Below are 23,162 nucleotides of genomic sequence, written 5' to 3' on the forward strand. Positions count from 1 at the left end.
AATAATCTATTGTTTTATGCAGCGTCACAATGGTGCCAAACACGCACGCAAAAAAAATTGCCTCCTTATACCAGCCCCTGCGAAAACAAATGCATTACAAAGCTGTTAGCGCAAGTCAATGCTTGCAGAAGAGGTCATAAAAGGAGTTAATTTTAGCCAGCATCACGTGCATCAAGTTGTGCCTGGTTTCCAGCCGCAGTATAACTAGTGCGTCCCTATTTATTATACGCCATCCATCGAGGGTATCATAGTACCTGAGAGTATCCTCGAGTATCCATCTAGGGTATCCTAGCTACCCTAGGGGCCGTGGATCGTGTCAAGCCCTTCTGAGGCTTTTTGTTCACTGTCCTCAGCTCTTTTTGTTGAAATATACTGATTTGGTTTGATTTGATTTGAATGCCAGCATACCGGGTCGACCCAAGCGCCACTGGGGTTAATGCATTTCCCTTGCGTCCGCCGCATCCGCAGCTGTAGCGGCACCTGCGACACTGGAGCACAGGAAATGTCCCAACATACAGGGTCGACATCCCTTCTCTCTTTCGTGCACGGTCTCCGGTTCAGCGGTGCCGCCCGCTGTTTCATTCTCTTCCTCCCATCGTGGTTTACCCCTGGCCTCCTCAACGTTGTACCCCCCACGTTATTCTTATTCAGCCGTACGCCGGAGGGTTAAACGCGTCCACAGCCATCCTTTCTTTCCTCGCGCCTTTGTCCTCTACACGGAGGTAAGTCGTTCTGGATAGTCCAAGAAAACACATGCAAGTTATCCATCTTCGGTCTGGACATAAGCGGGCTCCTGGAAAAACCCAGAGTTATAACGTAAATTCCACAAAATGAGGAGCCGGCCCGTATACCTAGTAAAAACGCCGACATTGCAAAAATACGACGATATTTTATTTTTGTGCTTTATATGGTCGCAGATGTTCCTATGTGCGGCAGCAATCAGTTGTTAGTTTTTATTTGAGTGTCTTAATTTAATATAATTTAGAAAAATGAAGCTGTCTTTTGTGCTGTTCTTGTGTGTTTACACATTTTCACATTACATCATAAGATGAGTTTTTCACACTCTAAGCTCAAAGCTGGACTTTTTTAACTCTTAACAACAAAAAGCCACAAACGACGTTACGACCATTTCTTCTGGAAAGTAATATTGCCGCGAACCATGTATGGGTTTGTTTATTATTTCTTTCTTTAGTGCCCGGCCACGCTCGGCTCTGTTATCTGTGCCCCAAGTGAAGCGCATCTTCTATCATTTATTTGTATGCCACACAGGCTATCTCATTCAGACAAGCCGACTGTTTTTTCACCTTAACGTCACTACCCCAGAATAAACTTCTTTGATTTAAAATGGTCTGCATGTAATTCGACGGTTCCCGAAACACTCGTGCCGAAAGATAAAAGCCTGCAGAGCAGAGGCCGTGGCATTCGAATCGCCGGAGCTTGCCTGCACACGTCACTTTGTTGACTGCTGCTTCGCCGCCTGTGTAGTCTTTCACTTGTTATGGGAGCACAAGCTCGCTCCAGTAAACACGTTTTCCTTGAAGTCAACTGCGTCGTTTTGGCTTCGTGACAATATAGAAGAATTTGCAATATAGGAGCCGAGAAAAAAAAATTGTGAACGAAGGAGCTTGAAATATCAATATCTGCATCATTTCATTTCTAGTGAATCTATGCTTTCAAAAAGGGCCCCTCTTAATAACCTAGCCTGTATTGGGACTACTGCGTCATCTGTTTTAACAGCTCCGAGGTGTTCATGCTTGTCTGCCACAAAAATACCTACGGTTTTCTGGTACTTGCGGGGAAGCGTACGAACTTTATACTCTTTATACCAACTGTAAAGCTGCCATTGAAAAGAAAACCATCAGCTTTTATATACCGCTGTTTCTCCAGATCTTCACCATGTAATTCCGCTAGAACTGGGCTCAGTGAAAGTTGTCGGGTCTCTAAAACACGAACTCTGTCGATGCGAGCAGGTGCAGCTTTATGTAAAGGAGCAGCGAGTTTAAAGAGTTTCATTTTGCAAAAAGATGCACGAAAATACAAACATAGTGCGTGCTTTATTGAGGATACGATGATCAACGTAGCAGCAAAATGGGCAGTTCTGTGAAGATTCCGACTGCCAAATAAAACCATCGTGTATTGGCCCGTGCCACGCAGCGCCTAAGTGAACAAATCAGACAAGAACAATCACACACTCACAATGGGAGTTTAAAATTTAACCTTACCAGCGAGAAGCTGCAGATAGGGCTCTGCAATTTCTGCCTGTACGCCAGAACACGTTTGAACAAAGGTAGACGTGCTAGTGTGTGGTGTCACCTGCACCACATACTATCACGGTCAGCGAATTAGTTGTGGGTACCAATACGGAACTGCGGGCTGCGGGGGTAGCGAGAGGGGTTTGCTTTTAATCAGCCGGGCAACAACTGGGGAAGTGTTCCCAGTTGTTCGATCTTCCTGACAGTTCGCCGAACTCGTGCTATACTCCCGTGTACCTGCGGCTTCATCCGTAGTGCCCTTAACCTAGGGTCCCAGGCACCCGCCTTGTAGCCTTTAACTGATATTCTTTACTATACATTTGTCCTGCACAGCAAATTGTACCCGTGATGCAGCAAAGTCCAGGGGTCTGGCAATGTAACAACGGGTATGTAGACATGTAGAAAACGAATGGTTGTTTTAACTCATGCACTATACCACTACAACGCTTGCGCAGACTGTCACGCGACCAATAGGTGGACGATTCGGAGCATCTCTCCGTGAAGAAAGAAGGAAGGAAGGAAAACGTATTTCGCCCTTCCGTATCGCTTATAGGGGTTTAAGGACTCCCAGACGGCCGATGCAACCGCCAGGGCCAGTTAGGTGGTCAGGACTCTGACCGACTCCCCTTGGTCACCCGATAGCTGCTCCCAGATGTTAGTATGTGTCTGCGGTGCAGTCGCACGGGGAATGGCATTGATTGTTTAGTCCACCACAGGCTTTGCAGGTAGGCGCCGTAAAAGGTGGACATAACTTTGGAGAGGCACTTTTTAATGCACAAACTGCCTCTTGTGAAACATATAGAATTCAGCTCTCCTAATTTTGAGTTATGTAAATTTGTCGGTATATTTTTCTTAATGTTTTCCATGTTTCTTATTTTTCGCGTCGCCTACCTCACTTTTTACTTCTCTTTCGGAACTTCTGCAACTGCTTTACGCTGAGTGCTCGTCTTGATTGAGTTTAACCGTCTTCCACCGCCAGTGCTAGTGTCAGTGACCGGCTCTTCACAATAACTTGAAGAGTTTCAGTGCCCATTAGAAAAAGTACAAGCGTGAGTAATTCCAAACATGGACTCCTTAAAATAGCACTCATACCATAAATACTAGCAGTTCACTTGAAAATATTATAGCAAAAAGAAGGTACTATTGGAAAGGCGGTGAGAGGTCCCTCTGGAGGCACTGAGGCGCATAATAAAAGAGAACACTTCAGGAATTTACCGTGAAACTGAAAAGCTTTGGTAGCATTAAAGTTTGCTGAGCGATGACATGCTCGGATATTATCGCAATGAGAATCTGAAAATCACTTAGAATACACCGACCGATTCATGTGGCATCATTCAGACAGCAGTCAAGAGGGGAGTTGGTGCAGACCGTACCATAGGCTTGTATACAACCTTGGTAACGCGGATTCAACGATTTGGACAAGAAGGATAAAATAGCTTTGCAGAAGCTGCAGGGGGTCTGCGGCCACCGCAGCTGGGCAGGCAGTTAGTAGTAGCACTCAAATTATCCCAGTTCTACAAAACATAAAAGAAGTTCGGCTCGCAGTGTGTATTGAATTAGGGACAGCACTAGTGAACAGAGAAATCAGGGGCTGTCTATGCACGATATACAGGTCATGGATGTGTGGGCATAAAAATTTTTACCCATGATTTCCCCTAGCGTTAGCTCGTTTAAAGCATTAAGTGTTCAGCACAGAATAAAATCCCTCAGGTGGTGGGGCTTTTGGTTCTGGAACTTTCGTAGTTGCGCTGCAAGTGTGGTTGAGCACGGGGACCGTGGGAGGTTTGGCGAGTCTTTCCCAAACCACCTACTGTGCCTTGCGATATCTTGGCGCTCCCGTGGAGTGCTCACATTTCTAGACTACGCATAATGCGAAGCTTCCTGTTTTAGCATCCCGGACACTACCACGATGTTCGCGGGCACATGATTTGGCCAGAAGGCATGGCTCAATTCATGGAGGGCAGCCAAGGAGTCAGTTATGAAGCCCACATTCTTGTGCGTGATGGTGTTATGATGATTGCGGTGCTCAAGATAGCATTTAGTATGATTAAATGTTGTGCCTACCCGGGTTTTTAAAGGTATTTTTATGATATCGTAATTCATTCCATTATCGGATGCGCGAAGAGGTACTTGTTTTAGCTTATTTGGCACCGTTGAGACCCGCATACGTGAACATGGTTGCCTAACAATCCTTTTTTCCCTAGATAATGCGAACTACTAGTGAACAGGAGCCGCTACTGAACGTCCAGAAATTGGACGGCTGCGGGTGCAGTAATCGAGAGCTGCTGCTCTGCGGGCTGGTCAATAAAAGTGCCAGCAGGGTCAAATTGGCTAGTCGTGGTGTCCCGTGAGAGTGAACCCTGTATCTGAAGAGATTCTTGCATGTGATGTCCAAAGTGTAAATTTTTGTCTTTAAGGAACGCTTCTAGAACAGTGAACGTCATAACATTACGAAGGGTATTGTCGGGAGAAGAGAGGCCACTCAGAGTGTGAACGAGGAGTATGTTTTTCATGCGAAGAGGCTTGAGTTGCGATGGGCGCAAATAACACATCGAGAAACCAGAGCCGAAGCGTGAATGCACAGTTGCACGGCTAAGCTTAGTGTTGGCTAGCTGGCTCACTCGGCCATGCTTCTTACAGGGCAGGTGACGGAGTAAATAGGGGGTATTTAGGTGTGAATTCTAGTGGCTGCGGCGTTTAAGCTGGGTATATCATATATGTATATAAGAACCCTTGTCCTGATTTGGGCGGTTCCTGTAATCAAAGCACTGCGACTCTACCAGAATGAATTTTACTAAACTGGAAAAAGAGTGTTTTTGACGAAACTTACAGCACCTTGGAGCTCTGCTACATACGTTTCCCGAAAGGATTTTCCTTGCCTTGAGTTTATGAAATTATATGATAGCCATAGAAAGCAAATCTGGAAGTGGTAAATTGTTGAATGCTTGCGATCTACACAGTTCATTGCGAAAATAAAGAGGAACGGCCCGTGAATGAACCCTGGCGTAACTCATCAGTATTACTTTTGTTTTGCCGAAACTTGTGCTAAAAATCGACAGGTTATTATTTTCTGAGCGTAATTTTGAACCGTAATTTTGACTCATTCTGTGTTTTCGTTATTAATCTTAAGATTAACAATACTCTCTTCTTGCAGTTTTATGGCCACCGGGTCTATTTGAAGGTATCGTACGCACTACCATGGCCCCTACTGCACTGGATGTTCTCCTTAAATGCCGCTTGTCTAAAGAGCATGCACCATGTACACGCAATTGCTGACCTCTGAGTACACTCTGGCGAATGACAGCTAAATAAAATTTTGTGTGCCCAGTATGCTCGTCGACACACATTACAGAAAAGTCATGCAGAGCTTATCGTAACTTGTTACTGTTGTGGAGCGAACGTTGTGTGCCCAGTACCTATTTGTTACAACAGTTACTTAACGTATTCGGTCAAACCTGTTGCGAAGGTTATCTCTGAGAAGTGGCTATTATGCCTAGGATATATAAATATACCATTTGCCCATTGGCGCATTCAACGGCCCTGGCACATTGTACGTCGCATAGCAAACGCGTTTGTTCGCTATGTGCACATTATTGCCTTTAGTGTTCATGTGGAATCGTGACCTACACATCTTGAAAAATAATCACCTGAGTTGGCAAGGCGCAGTTGAATAAAAACATAAAAAACTTTGCAATATTTCATGTGGCTTCACTGAGCACTTTAGCCAGGTTTTTTACAGAAGATGTACTCCTTCAAGACCAGAGCAAATCACGTGTGTTGGCCCAATTTCGGAACTCATTGTTGGCCCAATTTCGGAACTCATTACGGATGTACATCTTTCATGAGCTCAATGCCCTACCGTCAGTTTACGAGGAGCGTTCCTTCATTGTATCGCAGCAAGCTGGCCTTCCTGGGAACTTCTGTTTAGTGGACCTGTACACCTCGACCCCCCAACGTCACGACAGATTGTCATCTTAATGCGTCTACAAACGGCGCCACTCTATTTACCCCTTTCAATCCTGTTCAGGAAACCAGTTTTGGAAGCGCCACTTCAGAGACTTAAGCGGAAGCAAACGACGATATGATAAATAAACTGGTTGCAATACCATTGAGCAGTCAGGCGCTACTTTACTACAATATACGAATACTTGCAAAAATGTAAAGCTTCATTGTGGCATTTTCTCCCGAAAGGTTAGCGCTGCAACTTACCCGCATTTCTATACACATAATTTGTAACTCACGCTGTGAGCAGAACGACGCCTTTACTGTGAACCCCTTGACGGTTCCTTGTGAACATGGCTGCTTTCTGTCTGAGAACTGTTTTCTAACCACAATTGGACAATTGTCAAGCACGATTCCACGATTCCGTGGATCTGTTCAAAATTATTTTTCCTGACTCGAACCTTGTCGAGTATCTCATGCGCTGGTCGGAAAAAAGCGTGTCTCTGCGTACTGCGTGTAGAATATGTATTCGGAGCACTCACCTCACTTAAGGGCTTGAATATCCTGAGGTGATTTGTCCTCATCGGCGCTCTTAAATTTGATTGCGGCTTCATAACAACCAAACATGCGTTTTCGGCGTGGTTCTGGAAACAAACCCGCTGATTCGTACCCGCTGCTCGTGCATGGCATACACCAATTTGTTTAAGGCATTCGCACCGCCATGAACACGTTCAAGGGGTGACGTCTCCAAGAGGCTCCAACTTTGGCTGGCAGGTATATTACCGTATGCCAAAATGTCCACCTATTTTTGTTCGTCTTATTACAACGACTATCATATTTTGAAACCCCTTGGAGTGCGTTACCTTCGTTTTGAAGAATCTCGGCGATTCACTCAAGCAGAAAACCGACATAATGATCCCATATTAGCTTATCGTTCCAACCCGCCGTATTCCCTGCTCTGGAAGTTCCTGCAATGGGCAATGTGGCCTTAATGCGCATTATCAACGTTTTGAAACATGGCGAGAGAGAGACACGCATTGAGGCGAAGAAGTTTTCTTGCAAAATTGCAAAATGCTTTCAGAGAAATGGATGGTGTGAATACACTAAAACCTGTTCAAAAACGGCGGTATATTGTTTTTTTAAAAAGACATTGGATTCATGATTGCTTATGGTGTCAATTTATTAACCTGGAAGGTTTGTGATCGGTATATACCAAGATTTTATATTTCGTAATTGTGGAATCGGCAAAGTGTTTACTTGCTCGACTTGCATAGAAAGCAAATGTTTAGAAGGGTTGATCCTCAGGCTCAGACCTTCGGCCGGCAGTGTGGCCTTTCTGCAAACCTCGCAATTGAAAACCTTCACTTTCCCCATTTTTTACAGTCTCTTTGTTTTATTTCAGCCGGAGGCCGCCGCTATCCGCTGTGTTCTTGAAATTCATTCGCACCGGAAACAAAAATTGAAACAGATATTCGAGTCAATACATATACATACCGCGCACAGCCGGCGCATGCGACGTACGCATTCCTGATGCCTGTCGTGCCCCAGCGCATGCCGAATTTAGGTGTTACAAATAAGCCCGCATCAGCAGGCAGGGCCAAATCCGTTCCAAATGTCAAGCTTTTATGTTGAACAACAGCAGCTGTGTATGCATTCAAAGTAACAAAATGTGGTGCCTCGCACATACGTTCGTACTTCCTCTTACATCCGCGCTAGGCAGGCTCTGGAGCAACGTCTGGGCGCTGTACCAAGTAAAGCTAGTTCTTCCTTTTATAATACCGTCGACTTTGTTTTGTAACCTCATCATGTACATTCAAAATTTGTATTCAGGTTAGGGCAAATTTTATTTTTCGTGAAGATTTCATTAAATAACGCAAGTTGATGGATACAATCATCTTCCCTCAAAGCAAAGAAAACCGATCGCTGTATTTTTACGAGGCCGGGAAACATCGTATCACAATGGCCCTGAGGCGAAAGCCGTCGGTCTGCATACATAGAACGTATTGTAAGTTTCTTAAAACCTCTAGCACCGAAATTGCCGGGATTCGGGATAGCGTAGGCTTCAAAACAATCCGTAGCAGAAGAAGATTGTAGGCCGCTACCTAGAATACGGCCGGCCTTAAGATATGGAGTTTCGGACGGGATACACAGATAGCGCCCTGGCGATGTTCTGCTTGCGAAACAAGAATTTGATGGTGCTCTATACAGGGCTCGTGAACTGTTGAATGCACTGGCCTTATTATTCGACATGAAGTTAATGCACTGGCCGTAAAGTCCAACATGGACTTCATATCTTGATCAACAGAAGTTCTGAAAGGCTTTCGTCTTCATATTCTTCGTAACTTGTATGCATCTCCAGTTTTTTATTAAAATTTTGATTTTTGTGCAAATGCACGTTCCCTTACAACATTTTTCGCAGGTTTGTGTTTATTTCTCATTGGGCATCAAACGTTTGTTAATGGGCTAACGACCGGACGACGATGTATGTTTACGTTGTTTCGTACTGCTTTCTAAGCAATCATTGTTTCGTTTTCGCTTTTGTCCCGAAGGTGTGCAGCAATAAAGCGGGTAAAATGTCTTGACAGTAGTTTTCTGGGCCTTCAAATATTTTATCACGCAACCTTAGCAGTGTTTACCACAGCTTCCCGGCATAACTAACGATAAAGTTATCCCGGTTCTAAATATTTTAAGATGTACTACATGTAGCATGAGTGTGCAAAGCGTGCTGCATAGTTTCTTTAATTTACGTAAATCGCGTAAAATATTGCAATAGTTTTCCAGTTGAAATAAAATTATTCCCCGAAACGTAACATAGTTTTCTTTTTTGCGTACCTAAGAGGTACACAACAATATTGGGATATATTACGTACGTTTGAAGTGCTCAATAATTTGTTTAAGCTGCTACTGGAGGAGCTAATGCTACTTGTTTTAAATTTGAACCTAGCCATGAGCAACAGGCCAGCGCTGGCAATCTCCATCAGTGTGCGGGGTCTCGACGTGGCACCGTGTATCATAATGAACCTGCACAATGCACGGTCTCACCAACGTATGTTATGTTTTCGCCATAGTTCACCCAACACCCTAGTCCGGGCGCACCAAACTTTCGCTTACTAAAGTAGCAAAGTCGCTGCTATGATATTTCGTGATTGTCATAAGCGAAGTGCAGTAACGTCAGTGCTGCTCAGTGATAAGGGTCGCGGATGGCTTTTGAGCATTGTTGCTGCGTTCCTGAAATTATGCTGCTATATATGTGGCCCCCACACTCGTAGTTCTTTCTTGTCTAACACCCTACGAAACCGTTTTCTATTGTGCAATCGGAGTATTGGGGCCTTGCAATAGTCCCTTTATCCCCACGACTACGACAATTATCGTACTATGTCCCCTATGCCCGCAATACTGAACAACATACCCTACGGGTTATTATTTCTAGTAGTTGCTTCCTGGGCTCAAAAACACAAGCACACATTCAAGTAATTGTAATTTGGCCGAAGCAACGAGTTTTTTGAGTGCCGAAAAGTTCCGGCTTTTAGAGCGGATTCTGAAAAATGCTGTGAGCCTGTCCGTTGTGCGACAGCTCAAGAGTATTCAGCAAAACTCTTGCCACGAACACGATGTCGCTCGTTTATTTACCTGCATTTCTGGTATGACTCTGGTGGCGCCCTCACACACAAGGTTTATTAAGCAAGCTTCTGGTCAGTTGTGAAGGCCCCTACAGTGTATACGCACTTTGTTTAACGCGGGATTATTCACCCTATCTTCGATAGACGGATGCCTGCTGCGTTTTTGCTTTTAAACTTTTGATTGCTCCTCTATTGGCTTGATTTGTTAAACTTCATGCTGTTCAGGTTCCTTATTTGACGCTATATTGTTTATAATAATAATTGCTCTATAGCACTACTAATACTGGCTCGATAGCAGCTGCTGTTCGAAAGGCTCAATTTTGAAAAGATTTAACGACCATCCTAGGGAAATATCTACAATGTTGTTTTCAAGCAAAAGAGACTGCGAAATGTGACCTTCTTGCTACATTTATTTTTTTGCTGTCAAAACCGGTATTTTGCCCTGCAGCCTTGTCTCGACATTGAAGCGTGAGTTTTTATTTTAACAAATATTTCAGTTCAAAAAAATAAAAAACACTTCATTTTAACCGAGGCACAGAGGGTACATACCCCACAGCAGGTGGGCTGTCGGGTATGTACACGTTTTGACGAGTTCCATACTCCTGGACCACCATTTTCCAAAAGTTACAACAGAGTTAAACGAAAACAAGGAGCCATGGCCTCTTTAAAAGGCGGCACTTATGTTTTGAGATTACAGCTTTCAATTCGCTCAAAAACAAAATTCTGGGACTAACAGGCACGCTCCTCTTCGCTATTAAAGCATGTGAAAAGCTGTTGTGCAACAAGTAGAGTTTTTTTTGCACTGTCTTGATAGTTTGCTCAAGATGACCTGATAGATGTGGCCCAGTTAATACCAGTGAGAAAAAGATTGTCATTTGCGAAAGAGTCATACAATTTTTTCTGAATAAAACACTGCAGAATGTGTTTGGCCAATGCGCTGCAACCACTTGTAGTGTTCTATCATAAAACCCTGAAATTATTGTTGCATCGCGAATGTTTTGAACCACACTTTTATAATTTCAAAGAGTTTATCAAAACAACTTTTCACAAATTCACATCAATTTACTGCTTCACAAAGGGTGACGGTCGCAATGTTAAAGTGCAACTTCTGTGTGAACGGCTGGTATACCAATAAAATCGAAAATGAGCGAAAACAACCCTTCGGTGTCACGCGATTGCGCTTAAAAAACACAAAAGTGTAACTTTTTTCGCGTCCCTTACTGCGTTTAAATACTTCTCGATAAATGTGGCAGTTTTATAGCCAAAAACGCAGCTTGTATTTCAATGGTTTGATGCCGACTGGCAGGAACTACTTTCAGATAGTACACTCGCGATTAAATGTGAAGGTGCTCGCCCGAGTGGCGAAGAAACAAGAAGCAGTGTCATGTCATAAGTTCTATCATAGTTGTACGGCGCAAGAGACTACGAGGAGAAGAGAGCGACTCTATCTGTATTTCCAAAATTCGCCAACACCCTTCTATACAGCTTCAAATGCCGGCCATTCGATTCTCCTGCTGTCACCTCCAAATCAATTTGCAGGTGACTGCCATCTGACTGTCACTTGCAGGTCCCCTGCAAATTGATATCCGCCCATTCATTTGCACAACTTTTTTTTCGACAGTATTACGTAAGGCAACAATATTGCAACTATCGATACATTGCAAATTTAAAATTTGGTGGTACGGGAATATAAATTGTCATCTTTGATGTTCAATGCATCGTAAAAAGCAAGCCGTTTACTTTGGCGGTGATAGCCTGAGTTTACAAAAATAAAAAAAAACGCATTGTATATAAAGCAAAATCCCATTTGAAATGCTTCTATTGCCGACGTTGTCTGGTAAACACTAACGGTTTGCGGGGATCTAAAGTAGTTGCTCTTGTAAACATTTTGAAAAGTAAAACTTGATACATATGTTCCCACCCACTCACTTGCACCAACAGCAAGTTTTCTGTTTGCCGTAAGCTGAAGCTAAGTGCCTTTACCTGCTCTGCCGCACAATTTCAAACATTAGTTTTTGTGTGATACGTAACTTGAGAACCTGTCACCTGCTCTTCATATTTATAAACCCTACCTTTGTTTTTTCAATTTCTTTTTAATTGTTATCTGAGCGCTCACTCAACAGAACTCATTAACTTTTAATATTTGTAAAATAAACCAGTCGCTTATTCGCTTTCTATTCTTTTTAACCGATAAGAACATATTCGTGTAATTATACAGAATTTTTTATTAGTGGTGACCGTAAATTACGTTAATGACAGTAAAGTTTCTTGCACTCCTATCGCCCCACTTTACTATATGAGCATAAATTGGATGTGAAAAAGAGATTAGGTGGTGTTTGTATAGTGCTTTTAAGCCGAATTTCGTGCTTATAAGTGCGTACGAATGTCTGGAAAAGCTTACTTTGAAGATTGGCGCTGATGTAAACACAATTTGGCTACCGGTTTTTCTTTCGAATGCAGGGTGAGATCAATATTGATGTGATCGTGCAAAAACGACTGCGAAGAACACCTTGGTGTTAAAACTTTATTCTCTACTTCAACCATCCGGAAAAAGAACCACTAGCAAACGCAGTTCAGCATGACGTTGAATCTCAATAACGAGAGGCATAATTTTTAATCCAACAATGTAGACATGATGGTAGTTTGCTTGTTTTGCCCATTACCGCTTGTAGCGGGCCATTTTTCCTCCTCCTCACCCATTTCTATCCCGATCCTTGGCGGTCATCTATCGGCAGCTCCAGATCCGCTCCTTCCCCACCACTGCCATCATGTCTGCGGTATTTGCCGACACCTACGTAGACGCATGTCCATATTGTTCGGTCCCTCACGCATCGTTATCCCATATCATATGGGCCTGTGATAGCATCCCATTATCCCGGCACCGATCCCATCCAATTTTCATTTCCATCACCACCGAGTCACGCTGGGAAGCCGCCCTGCGTGACCGCAACTCACAAATTCAAGAAGACCTGGCCCGCTTGGCCGACGGCACCGGACCCCTGCCCAAAAGAGGCCCTGCTGCCCGACGGACGACGGAAAAGGCGTTGCCGGCCTAATCGCCTCAGCTATGGCCAAATAAAGTTGTTCTGTCTGTCTGTCTGTCCCCAATTATCACGCGATTCTCGGACTGTGTTCTCTGTGCTCTCCAAATTTCTTCAAACATTGAAAGTCGCATCTTTCTTTCCATAATTTAACTCGCTTTTTCAAAGTAAACGGCAGACCATCGAAAGCGCCATCACTGGCCGATTGCTCGTATATTGGAGAGCCATCAGACAAACGTCACTGCGTAGTTGCAACGCCTTACGCCTAAAAAATTGCAATGCCGACATCCTCAAAAGAAGGTTTTCTATAACAAATGCCGTTTACCGCTGAAGACCAATAAAGCAAATGCAGCATCTCACTCCGTGATTAATGGCGAGGGTGGGGAGTACAGGGACTCGAAATGACTTCCATGTTGTGCCCCGAGCGACAACCGATTTGCGCCCCGATGTTATTCGATTTGAGCCCTGAGTTGCACCTTAATTATTCCTTAAATAAAACTGCAACTCCCGGCTCTAATCGAATTTCGCTTGATTTTCGCTTGAGTTTCGGTTGATGGTGGTATGCGCACATATGGTTGTGGATGTACGTTGGGGGGTTCTAAGGTACTCTGCACCGTTACAGGCGAGGGAGTGAGCCATTAGACTCTTAGGTAATAACTCACTGTCGTAGCCCAATAGTTAAGATGACTGACACTAACACTGCCTGGTCTACCAGACAGGGGCTCGAATTCTGCCGGCGACTGTGAAATTTTTTGCGATTGTAAATGATACGCGCTTGCACGCAGACGGACATTGTGCGGTCGAATAGTACTCCACACCTAAAATTATTCTTCAAGCATGTGGCGGTATATTTTTCAGTGTTGATACGTCTTCCTTGAACAATTCTCACACAATTGGTGAGTAAACACGGGCATTTAGGGAAAAAGACAGCATATACCGGAATAATCACAGAAGCGTACAAACTGTTTTGGCTATATTTTTTCCGGCTATGCCCGCGTTTTTTCACCAAAGATGCACCAACTCGCCCAACAAGAGGTTCTGGTAACAACATTGGGCATACAAAATTGCATCAGTTGTACCTAACAGTACTCGTGTAAGAGCATGTAACTTTCTTGAAAACTAGTTGCCCATCTTGCGTGTAGTATTTTTCTGCTTTTTTGTCGCCAATAAATTGCGTCAGGCAACAATGAGGTAGCGCTTTTTTACATCACCATTCCAAGATATTAGGCATTTTTTTCTGCCTGTCTCGATATCGGACGCTCCATCAAGCGACAGCGGACACTGAACATGAACGTGAGCAGTGCATTTTTTGACTTAGGACAATGAATCGCCATTTCTCCAGCCGTGTAATGAAACCGTTGAATGGCTAGTTAACACTGTTGGCACTTGGTGCAATCATAAACAATAATTTTTGGTTTTCATGTGACAGATGCAGGACTCAGGCGTTGTCGTTCGAATGTTATCGCATTTATGTAAACAGTTAGGGCGCCTATATTTACGACGAAAATTCCTAAGATATTTTTTATGCTTATTTTGGCGTTTCAAACGTGTGGTTTTAATGCCTGAAGTTTCGCACTGGAGTTACACTTTATTTTCTATGAGACAGCAATAAAAAGTTGTGAATTTTTATTTCTCAGATAGTTATTTTAAAAAGTTGTTCTTGTAATCCATCTGCATTCATTTGTGGGGCTCCCAAGAACTTTATTCTATATTTACTTACATAGAATTCTACCTAACGCATTACCAACCATACAGCTGTTCACCGATGATCACTTGGATTTAACGTTACTGAAATTACAACCCTGTTTTTCTTATTCGTGCAAATTTTAAAACTCTGGGAGATGCGCCGCAAGTTCGCGCAAAGCCTTTTTCTTGTCAATCAACAATTTTTCGCCATTTGACTTCTTTCTACTAATTTCTGCGAGTATAGTAAAACATGTTGGCTGACGTTCATCTCAACAGTGTTGCTTATGCAATTATTCTTCATTCATGCGTTCGGCTGGAATGTTCTAGTTTTTGTAATTGTTTTGGTGTATTGTATTTTTATTCCAACAGATGTCCCCTGCATGTACATTACTTATGTTTTTGGCATCGTACATGCCACACTCAAGAGCCAAAACTCTGCCACCTAATATAATTTTCATCCTGGCCGACGATATGGTATGTTTCTTTCGCCCTTTTGTTCCAATGCTAAAAAATGCTGTTTAGAGTAGTATTTTTCAAAAATTGAAATGTATTTAGCGGTACCTAATTGAAATATATTGCAATAAATGGTAAGAATAATTCCACATAAACTAAAGGCCTAACAGTTTTCTCCTTGTTTGTGTCATACAATGTACTAATTTTAAAATCTTTATACCTGTATCAAAAGGAGGCCCAGTTGAGTGTGGCCAACCAATACCCCACGAGGAGCTCTGCTATTTGTGAATTTGAAGCAGTAGAACGGCACTGGATTTGATTGGCCACAGAAAATTTAAAACCGAGCAGGTTTTCCCGCCTCAATTAAGCCGTGCGGGAATGTGAACGGGTGAGATTTGCAAAATCAGATTTGGAGATATACAGAGACCATGGCGGTCGGTTACCATTACCGGCATTTGGCACTCAGCAGCTTGCCTGGAGTTTGCGTGAGAAGGAATTTGCAAAATTGTGTATACGTCATTCACTGTTTATTTCTCGCCTCAGTGGTTCGAAGTATTCTGCTAAAGAGGGTGAGTAGAAATCGCTTTCCGAAGGAACCGAACTCTTAAAAAATTTCATAGCCTGCTTTGAGGATCGATATTGCTAACAAAACAGCTCTACCGTATTTCACAGTTTCTACGGCACAAATTATATTCTTGCCTCTGTCGAATGTATGGGCGGTGGGTGGGGCCTGAAAAAGCTCCAGCTGCAAACAAAACCTTCTTTACCAGGAAACACGGAAACATGAATCCTTGTTTAGTTGGTTATACCCCAACAATTTAGGTTGTAAGCGCCAACAATTTTTATCTCCGTAAATATTTTTCGAAGTATATATACAACGAGAAGCTCTACAACCTACACTCAAACAATTTGGGCTTTCAAGTCTGAAATATCAGGCACGTAAATTTCATTGTTTGAGTATTTTACCTTTGTTCAGTTTATATATGTGATTTATGGTTGCTCATTATTGTTTACGATAGTTCATGCGAGTGCGGAAGGCTCGAAATACTTCCACTTCTTTATGTGGTTGCTTTCAAAACCCTTGAAAATCGAGTCAACGCATTGAAACACAGCGCTAGGTTTGCTGTTTACAACGTTTTTTCAAGAATTGGCGTTGTCTTGCAGGGTTGGGACGATGTGAGCTTTCACGGGTCGGCCCAAATACCCACTCCGAACATCGACAGCCTCGCGGCAGACGGCATTATCCTGAACAACCACTATACCCTGCCTGCATGCACGCCTTCCCGGGCGGCGCTTTTAACGGGCCTGTACCCTATTCATACCGGTGCGTGTTGGTAATTCAGAAAAATTATAATTAGTTTATACCACTACAATTTTACATTTATCTTTGCTCAGAGAGAGTTTAACTCTTAAAAGTCATGGTTAACTAGAAAAACAGTATCCGGGATCGGAAGAAAGAATATTTGCAAGTGTTACGCCTAAGTCGAGGAAATACAAATTAGGCGCTAACTTAAGTGGCGAGGTTTTTCATTCCCGTGCAAGTTACACAACCTAAACTGAAGAGTCACAGGTTACCTACATCTAAATCTCTATCATGCAGTAAAGGCTGTAGATGAACTGTCTCTGCTATGTGAAGATTCCTCCTACTTTAAAAACCCAATATATCCTGCCAAAGTTCATCTTGGATGTCTGGCGCCAATAAACTACATCTAGAGTGTTTCCTTGAGAAATACGACGTTAGAGATGCAGCCCCCTAAATTTCATATCGTGTGCTTGATATATAACGGTGCAAAAAAAGATATTCTAGTGACCGTACTCCAACTAAACCTTACTGTACATCAACTCAGTGTGCAGCGCTCTGATATTCAGAACAAAAGTTCATCAATAAACGTCCACGAACTCTTACCGCACTCGAAGAAATTCTACAAAAGGCACACACTGTCACTGCCCTTCTCATGCTTACTACTCGACGTCCAGACCGGCTATTAATAGGCACTTTTAATGGCACTGCTCAAATATGCTTGTACAGGACTTTCGAGAGTTCGTTACAAGGTAACTCAGGATAATTCACCCCCCCCCCCCCTTCCGCACAAAACCCTGTCCACCTTTGTGTAAGAAAATGCGGTCTCCTACAAGCACTCCATATCGAGGAGTTATTTTCAGTTTTCATGAGGATAAGTTCTAGAATACCAATAAACTCTTCAATGTTGCAGGCGTAAACCTCACAATAAATGAAAACGAACTCATGGATTCATTCTACCTAAGCTTCCATGCGTTTTTGATGAGGCCATAAGTCAATGCTATTCAGAGAAAGTACTTTACACAAGCTACGTTTGCTTCTATCACTGGAAGATTTTTTCAAAGATGACCTACCCAAAGCGACTCTGACAAGTGGCTCATAAAATTAGCAACACCGAAACATCACTGGCTGGCCCAGTTTTAGGTGCTGATGCGAGATGGTTTATTATTGCTGGAGTCACTAACTGCAAAGAGAAAATTTAAGGCGTTAGCTCGATAGTAAGTAAGTTGCATAGGTTTGTGAATAACCATGTTGGAACAGTTAGCTGCAGGCGTCATAATCTCTGCGTACCGTTTTAGGTATATAATGTAAGGCACATATTTTGACGTGGGCTCACCGGTCCTGAAAATCGAAAATTTTAAAACCTTGCAGGTATCACAGTAAAACACATCAAATATTCAGTCACAGCGGAACAAAACAGGTGGGAAATTTTAAAAAATAACTACATAAGTAATAACTACCAATTAAGTTCGTATGACCACACCGTATGCATTCTGACGAACGACCAAAACATTCTTTTATTTAACCTATATTGGGCGTATTACCGTGCTCACTTTACCAAAAAGACGGAAAGAGTTTCAGGCATCGAACAAAATTTTCAAAAGCCACCGTAAAAACTTTCAAAAGTGCCGTACGTTATTTTCAGTAATCTGATAGCTCACGCAAAACAAATACTAAAGAACTTGGGTAGTCGAAGTTCAGGCCAAATGAGGGGGCGCAGTCTAAATGCGTGTCGAAAAGGATAAGTCGAAATTCTGATTAGAGCATTCCTCTGTTAATTTGATGACTTGCCGTATACAGTAAAAAAAGCGATTTTATTTCTGTATTGTCCATCGCGCCAGCCTCCGGTGAATCGAAAAGAACAAACTCCCGGGCGAAAGTCTATTCCCACCCTACGTAAGTGAAATCACGAGTTTAGTGCCTTGTAATTTTATTCGTAATTTATCTGATAATTCGGAATATTAGATATACTTGTGCAGAGATTCCCTCAGGAAACAAGTTTCAAACTAATGACTAACCGATGTCACACCATTTTGTCTAAAAAATTGGATTTTCGATCACCTAGTGAAACCGCCACACAGTTTTGCTTGTGGACATTGAAGTTTTTGTGCTAAGGAGCCATTCGCAAACATCAGTTTAAATAAGTTTTTGAGATTCCCTCCGTACTTCGTGCATTTAATATCAAATGTAAATGATAGGTTGCGTGGGCCCTGGTGTTGTTCTGTTTAGGGCGTATTTTATATTAAGGCGTATATGCATAGCGTCCCAGCCTTTGTTCTGAACAATGCTCTAAAGGGTGCTAGCAAAACAGCTCCTTGCCGTCAACGCATGCCGCCCAGAAGGGTAGGTGAGATGATGCTTGCGCTGATTGGTGGGGCCATAAAGTGTGAGCAAAAAGTAGTAGATTGAATATTCTCTGTACGAAAGTTTATTAGGCAATGTCTGCCATAACGTGCTCATAAAATAGCTGCAGCTTATACTAGCAAGTGTCCCATTTTTTCAAACGTGTAATTACAGTAAAAGCTTGTTAATTCAAAGTTCAAATTATAGAAAGTTCGAACTAAAAAAGTCACGAAGAAAAGCCCTACAATGTGCCTTTGGAGATGTACAGCATGTCTCTAAATATTTCCTTGGGAACGTCCACGACTTAAGCCCGCCTTTTGTGTTCAAAGACAAAAACCAGCACCCTTTTTGAACTATCCAAACTGAAAAACTGAAAAATGAACTGAAAAACTAAAAAATGAACGGGCGCTGTCCTGTATGGTGATTAGAGGCTACCCGATGTTCGACAAATACCTTCTCTCATCCTTGGGCTCCTACTGCGCACTTTTTATATATCAAGATATATTTCAGGGTATAAAGAAATTTTATGGTGTTTTAATGGTTCTTATAAATGTATATCTTGGTGTTTGTGCGTAAATTCCTAAGAATCCATATTTTCTATGCTTCTTTTCGACATTGGCGCATGTATGAACAATATTTCGCTTCGCATTGGGCTTTGGGCTTTTGTTTGAGGTCGTTATTTCATTACCGGGCAGCATTCACTGTTGAGAAATGTTTAGGGTTTTACGTAGAGTTCTTTAGTTCAACCCACTCTCACAATACAACAATTGTCCCCAGCGGAATGCGACGCATATTCTCAGGCACAGGAGGCACAATTGTGAATAGAAAAATCTGGAGACTGTAATTGGTTGCTATTTTTTTCCATTTTCCGCGGGAAGTCTTAAAAAGCGTTCTGTATGCTCTACAAAGTTTTATTCAAACATGATCAATGGCGTCCTGGTTAAATCATTATCATATCCAACTCTACTTTCAACGCAACCGTTGAACATCGAACGCAATTTTGTTCACAGATCACTCCCATACTAAACGGCCCATTGTGAAACATCACTGGGCAGCTGCATTTCCTTATGTCTTAAAATTCACATTTGGGATCGGCTCTAAAGCACCCTTTGCAATGAACAATCTGTTCGATTTATATTCTTTTTGATTGATTGATTGATTGAGATTGATTGATTGATTGATTGATCGATCGATTGATTGATCGATTGATTGATTGATTGATTGATTGATTGATTGATTGATTGATTGATTGATTGATTGATTGATTGATTGATTGATTGATTGATTGATTGATTGATTGATTGATTGATTGATTGATTGATTGATTGATTGATTGATTGATTGAACTTTATTCAAGACAGCAAGCGCGAAGTTAGGGCGCCCGCCCGGTGAGAGGTGTCCTCAGTCCAGAGTGCCTTGGAGGCTACCCGCTCGCGTGACCCTCTCTTCCAGCATGCACTGGGTAGAGGGGTAGGACCTGGCCACCAACTTCCCTCAGTGCTGTTTGGTAATGTTGGTGAGTGGCGGTTGCGAAAGGGTGTTTGAGTATTCTACGGTAATGTGGTAGAGTGTTCCCATGTTTGGGCTAAACTGACATGTGGATGGATATTGGGTAGAGTACACGGCGTTGTAGACTGTATTGTGGGGGAAAATGTTTGCAGCTTGCCTAGTGTAACTGCGTCTATCCTGGAGAAAGTATGGTGAGGAAGGGGGTATTGTTGTTGTCGTAGTTTAGAGTGGGTGAGGATATCGGCGTATGTGAGGAGAGGCGTGGACATGGTTTGTGGCGGGGCGAAGGTTAGTAGTTATTAGGGCAGTCGGCAACGGCCCGGAGTACATGTTCGTGGGCCGCTGCATGAGTCGCTTTATTGCCTTCTAATCCCATGTGACCTGGAGTCCATACGATATGTGCGAGGGGCAGATGTAGGTTCTGAAGTAAAATTCGGAGGCCCTGATGAGTGATACGGCCGGTGAGGTAGTTGCGGCAGGCTGATAGGGAATCTGTTAGGATCCTCATATACTCTTCTGTGGTTTGTAACGCAAGGGACATTGCGACTTCTTCCGTTGAGGTGGGTTGTGAGAAGCGAACCGCAACAGCGTTGAGTTCTTGTCCCTGGTGATTGGTGACGCTGGCAACAAAAGCTTGTGGACTGTATGCCGCAGCATATGCGTACCGAGTGGTGGTTTGTTGGGCATATGCAGTCGAATGGGGGAGAGCTCTGTCTTGACGGCAGGCGGTGTGGTACTCAGGATGCATATTGCGTGGTATGGGGGCGATGCGCAATTGCTGGCGGATTGGAAGAGGGATTCGTTCCTTTTGGTCATGGCAGGGTTGAGCTGAATAGCCGAGCGTGGTGATTGGCTCCGGCCAGTGGCTATAAGGTTGAGGCGACGTAGTTGCGTAGCTTTGTGGGCTTCGATAAGTTCTTGCCATGTATTGTTGAGACCCAGTTGGAGTAAGTTTTTGGTTGCTGCAGTAAACGGAAGGCAAAGTGCTGTCTTGTAGGTTTCGCGGATTAGAATATCGAGCTTTTTGAATTCTGCAGTTTTGAGGAGTAGGTATGGTGCCCCATACATGATGGGACTGGTTGGCAGTGCTTCGATGAGTCTCGTCGTGTCATGTTCTTTAAGGCCGTGTTGTCGCCGTGCTACACCATGTAGAAGTTGTGTTAGCTGGTTTACTGTGCGCTGTAATGGTTGGATTGTTTCTGACCCGGAACCGTCTTGTGGGATATTGAGACTTAATATGCGAAGTTGAGAAGCATGGGAGATTGCTAGCCCGTTCAGGGTAACTATGGGAAGAGGACTTGTATCCTCTTCACATAGTCACAATTGATGATTTTTCGGATGCGCCTGTAAGACCTCTTCGTTGCATGTAGTCTCGAATGATGTGGACAGCGTGCTGTAAGGTGTCTTGTTGTTCTCCAATAGAGCCAGTGGAGGACCACAGTCTCACATCATCAGCATAGATGCTGTGTTTGAGGTGCGGAAAGGGCTTGCAGCAGCGGAGGTAGATCTTTCATTTTAAGGTAAAACAGAAGAGGGGAAATTACCGATCCTTGGTGCGTTCCTTGTGGTCGCGTAGTAAAAGGGGCAGTGCGTAGGTAGCTTAACCCCCCTGTGGCTGTACGAGTTGTCAGGAATGCTTTGACATAGTTATATGTATGTTGTCTGCAGTTTGTAAAATTTAGTCCAGCGAGTGTGGGTTCATGAGACACATTGTCATATGCGCCTTTAAAATTAATTGTGAGGATCGTATAGCGATTGTTAGAAGAAAGGTGATTGAGGGGTTTTTTTTTGTTTAAGAGTATGTCTTGCGTTGTGAAGTGGGAACCGAAGCCAAAAATGGTGTCAGGAAAGTGGTGATATTCTTCTAGGTATCCAGAAATGCGGTAGTGGAAGAGGTGTTCAGAGAGTTTTCCCAGGCAGGAGGTCAGGAAAATGGGACGAAGATTGTACAACTTGAGGGATTTGTTAGGCTTGAGTATAAGATGGATGTCGGCATGTTTCTATTGTGGCGGGATAGTGCCTTCTGCCCATTGTTCATTGAGATAGTCCAGAAGGTAATCAAGGCCATTACGGTCTAGTTCTCTGAGGAGTTTATTTGGTATCTTGTCTTTGCAACGTGTTTTATTGCGCGTGAGTTTGTGAAGGACGGCTAGGAGTTCGGATAGCTGGAAGGGGGAGTCCGATTCGGGGTTAGGTTTTCTTGTGTACACAGGAAGGGGGGGGAAAAGAGTGAGAATCTTGCATAGCATTGCGAGAGGTCTTCAAGTATATTTTGTTGCGAGCCCAGATAGTTACGGATGAGGCGACGAAGTTGATGAGTTGCAGTTGTTTTTGTTTCTCGTGTACCGATAAGCGTGCGCAGAAAATGCCATGTTTTGCTAATCCGAAGTGTACCTTGCAGTTGTCACAAAACTGATTCTAGTTCAGTCTGCTTAGGTGTGCGGTGTACTTGGCTGCTTCCTTTGTTATGTGTTCGATGCGTTGTTTGAGTTTTCGATTAGTGCTGTGTTTTTTCCAGCCTTTTAGTAGTCCTCTACGGGCATCCCACAGATGTTGCAAATGAGTATCTATTGCAGGGTAGTCAGGGGCAAGGGGGATTTCCGTGGTGTACTTGCCATGTCTGGTAATTAGGTCTTGGCTTCATTGTCCTATGTCTGTGACTGGTTCATCTTATTGATGAATGCGGAACTTTTTCCAGTTAGTTAATCGGGCAGTGCCAAAGCGGAGTTGTGCGCATTTCTGATGAGTGATCGTCAGCGCAAGGAGGTAATGGTCACTGCCCAGAGTGTGTGTCGTACATTCCCAATGGGCATTCTTGATATTCTTGGTAAACGTGAGGTTAGCGGTGGTGTCTCGGGAAACGTTATCCCCTATTCGAGCTTTCGCTTGAGGGTTGTTTTGAAGCATACAAATAAATCGCTGGATGGCCTCTTGCAGTTTAGTGCCTTCGATGGTATTTCGTACGTAGCCCCAGACCATGTGGGGGGCGTTAAAATTACCGAGGACAATCAGCGGG

The 23,162-nt window shown here is 43.3% G+C and overlaps 1 protein-coding gene across 2 annotated transcripts in view; it reads left to right on the forward strand.

Moving 5' to 3' along the window:
* Nucleotides 1-549: 549 nt before the first annotated feature.
* The window catches only part of LOC144142215 (arylsulfatase B-like), a 52,672-nt gene continuing 30,059 nt past the window's right edge, over nt 550-23,162 (forward strand). Inside the window, exons 1-3 of one of the 2 annotated variants that reach the window (XM_077673573.1) lie at nt 550-722; nt 14,911-15,015; nt 16,159-16,318. In XM_077673573.1, coding sequence (XP_077529699.1) covers nt 14,911-15,015; nt 16,159-16,318 — 265 coding nt within the window. In that variant the 5' untranslated portion in view covers nt 550-722. Of the gene's footprint in view, nt 723-7,866; nt 7,946-14,910; nt 15,016-16,158; nt 16,319-23,162 lie in introns of those variants that run through there. The other variant, XM_077673574.1, reaches the window with a different exon arrangement.

This window comes from Haemaphysalis longicornis, unplaced genomic scaffold (genome assembly GCF_048455015.1).
Source record: "Haemaphysalis longicornis isolate Haplotype H1 unplaced genomic scaffold, Haemaphysalis longicornis Haplotype H1 scaffold_6, whole genome shotgun sequence".
NCBI lineage: Eukaryota > Metazoa > Arthropoda > Arachnida > Ixodida > Ixodidae > Haemaphysalis > Haemaphysalis longicornis.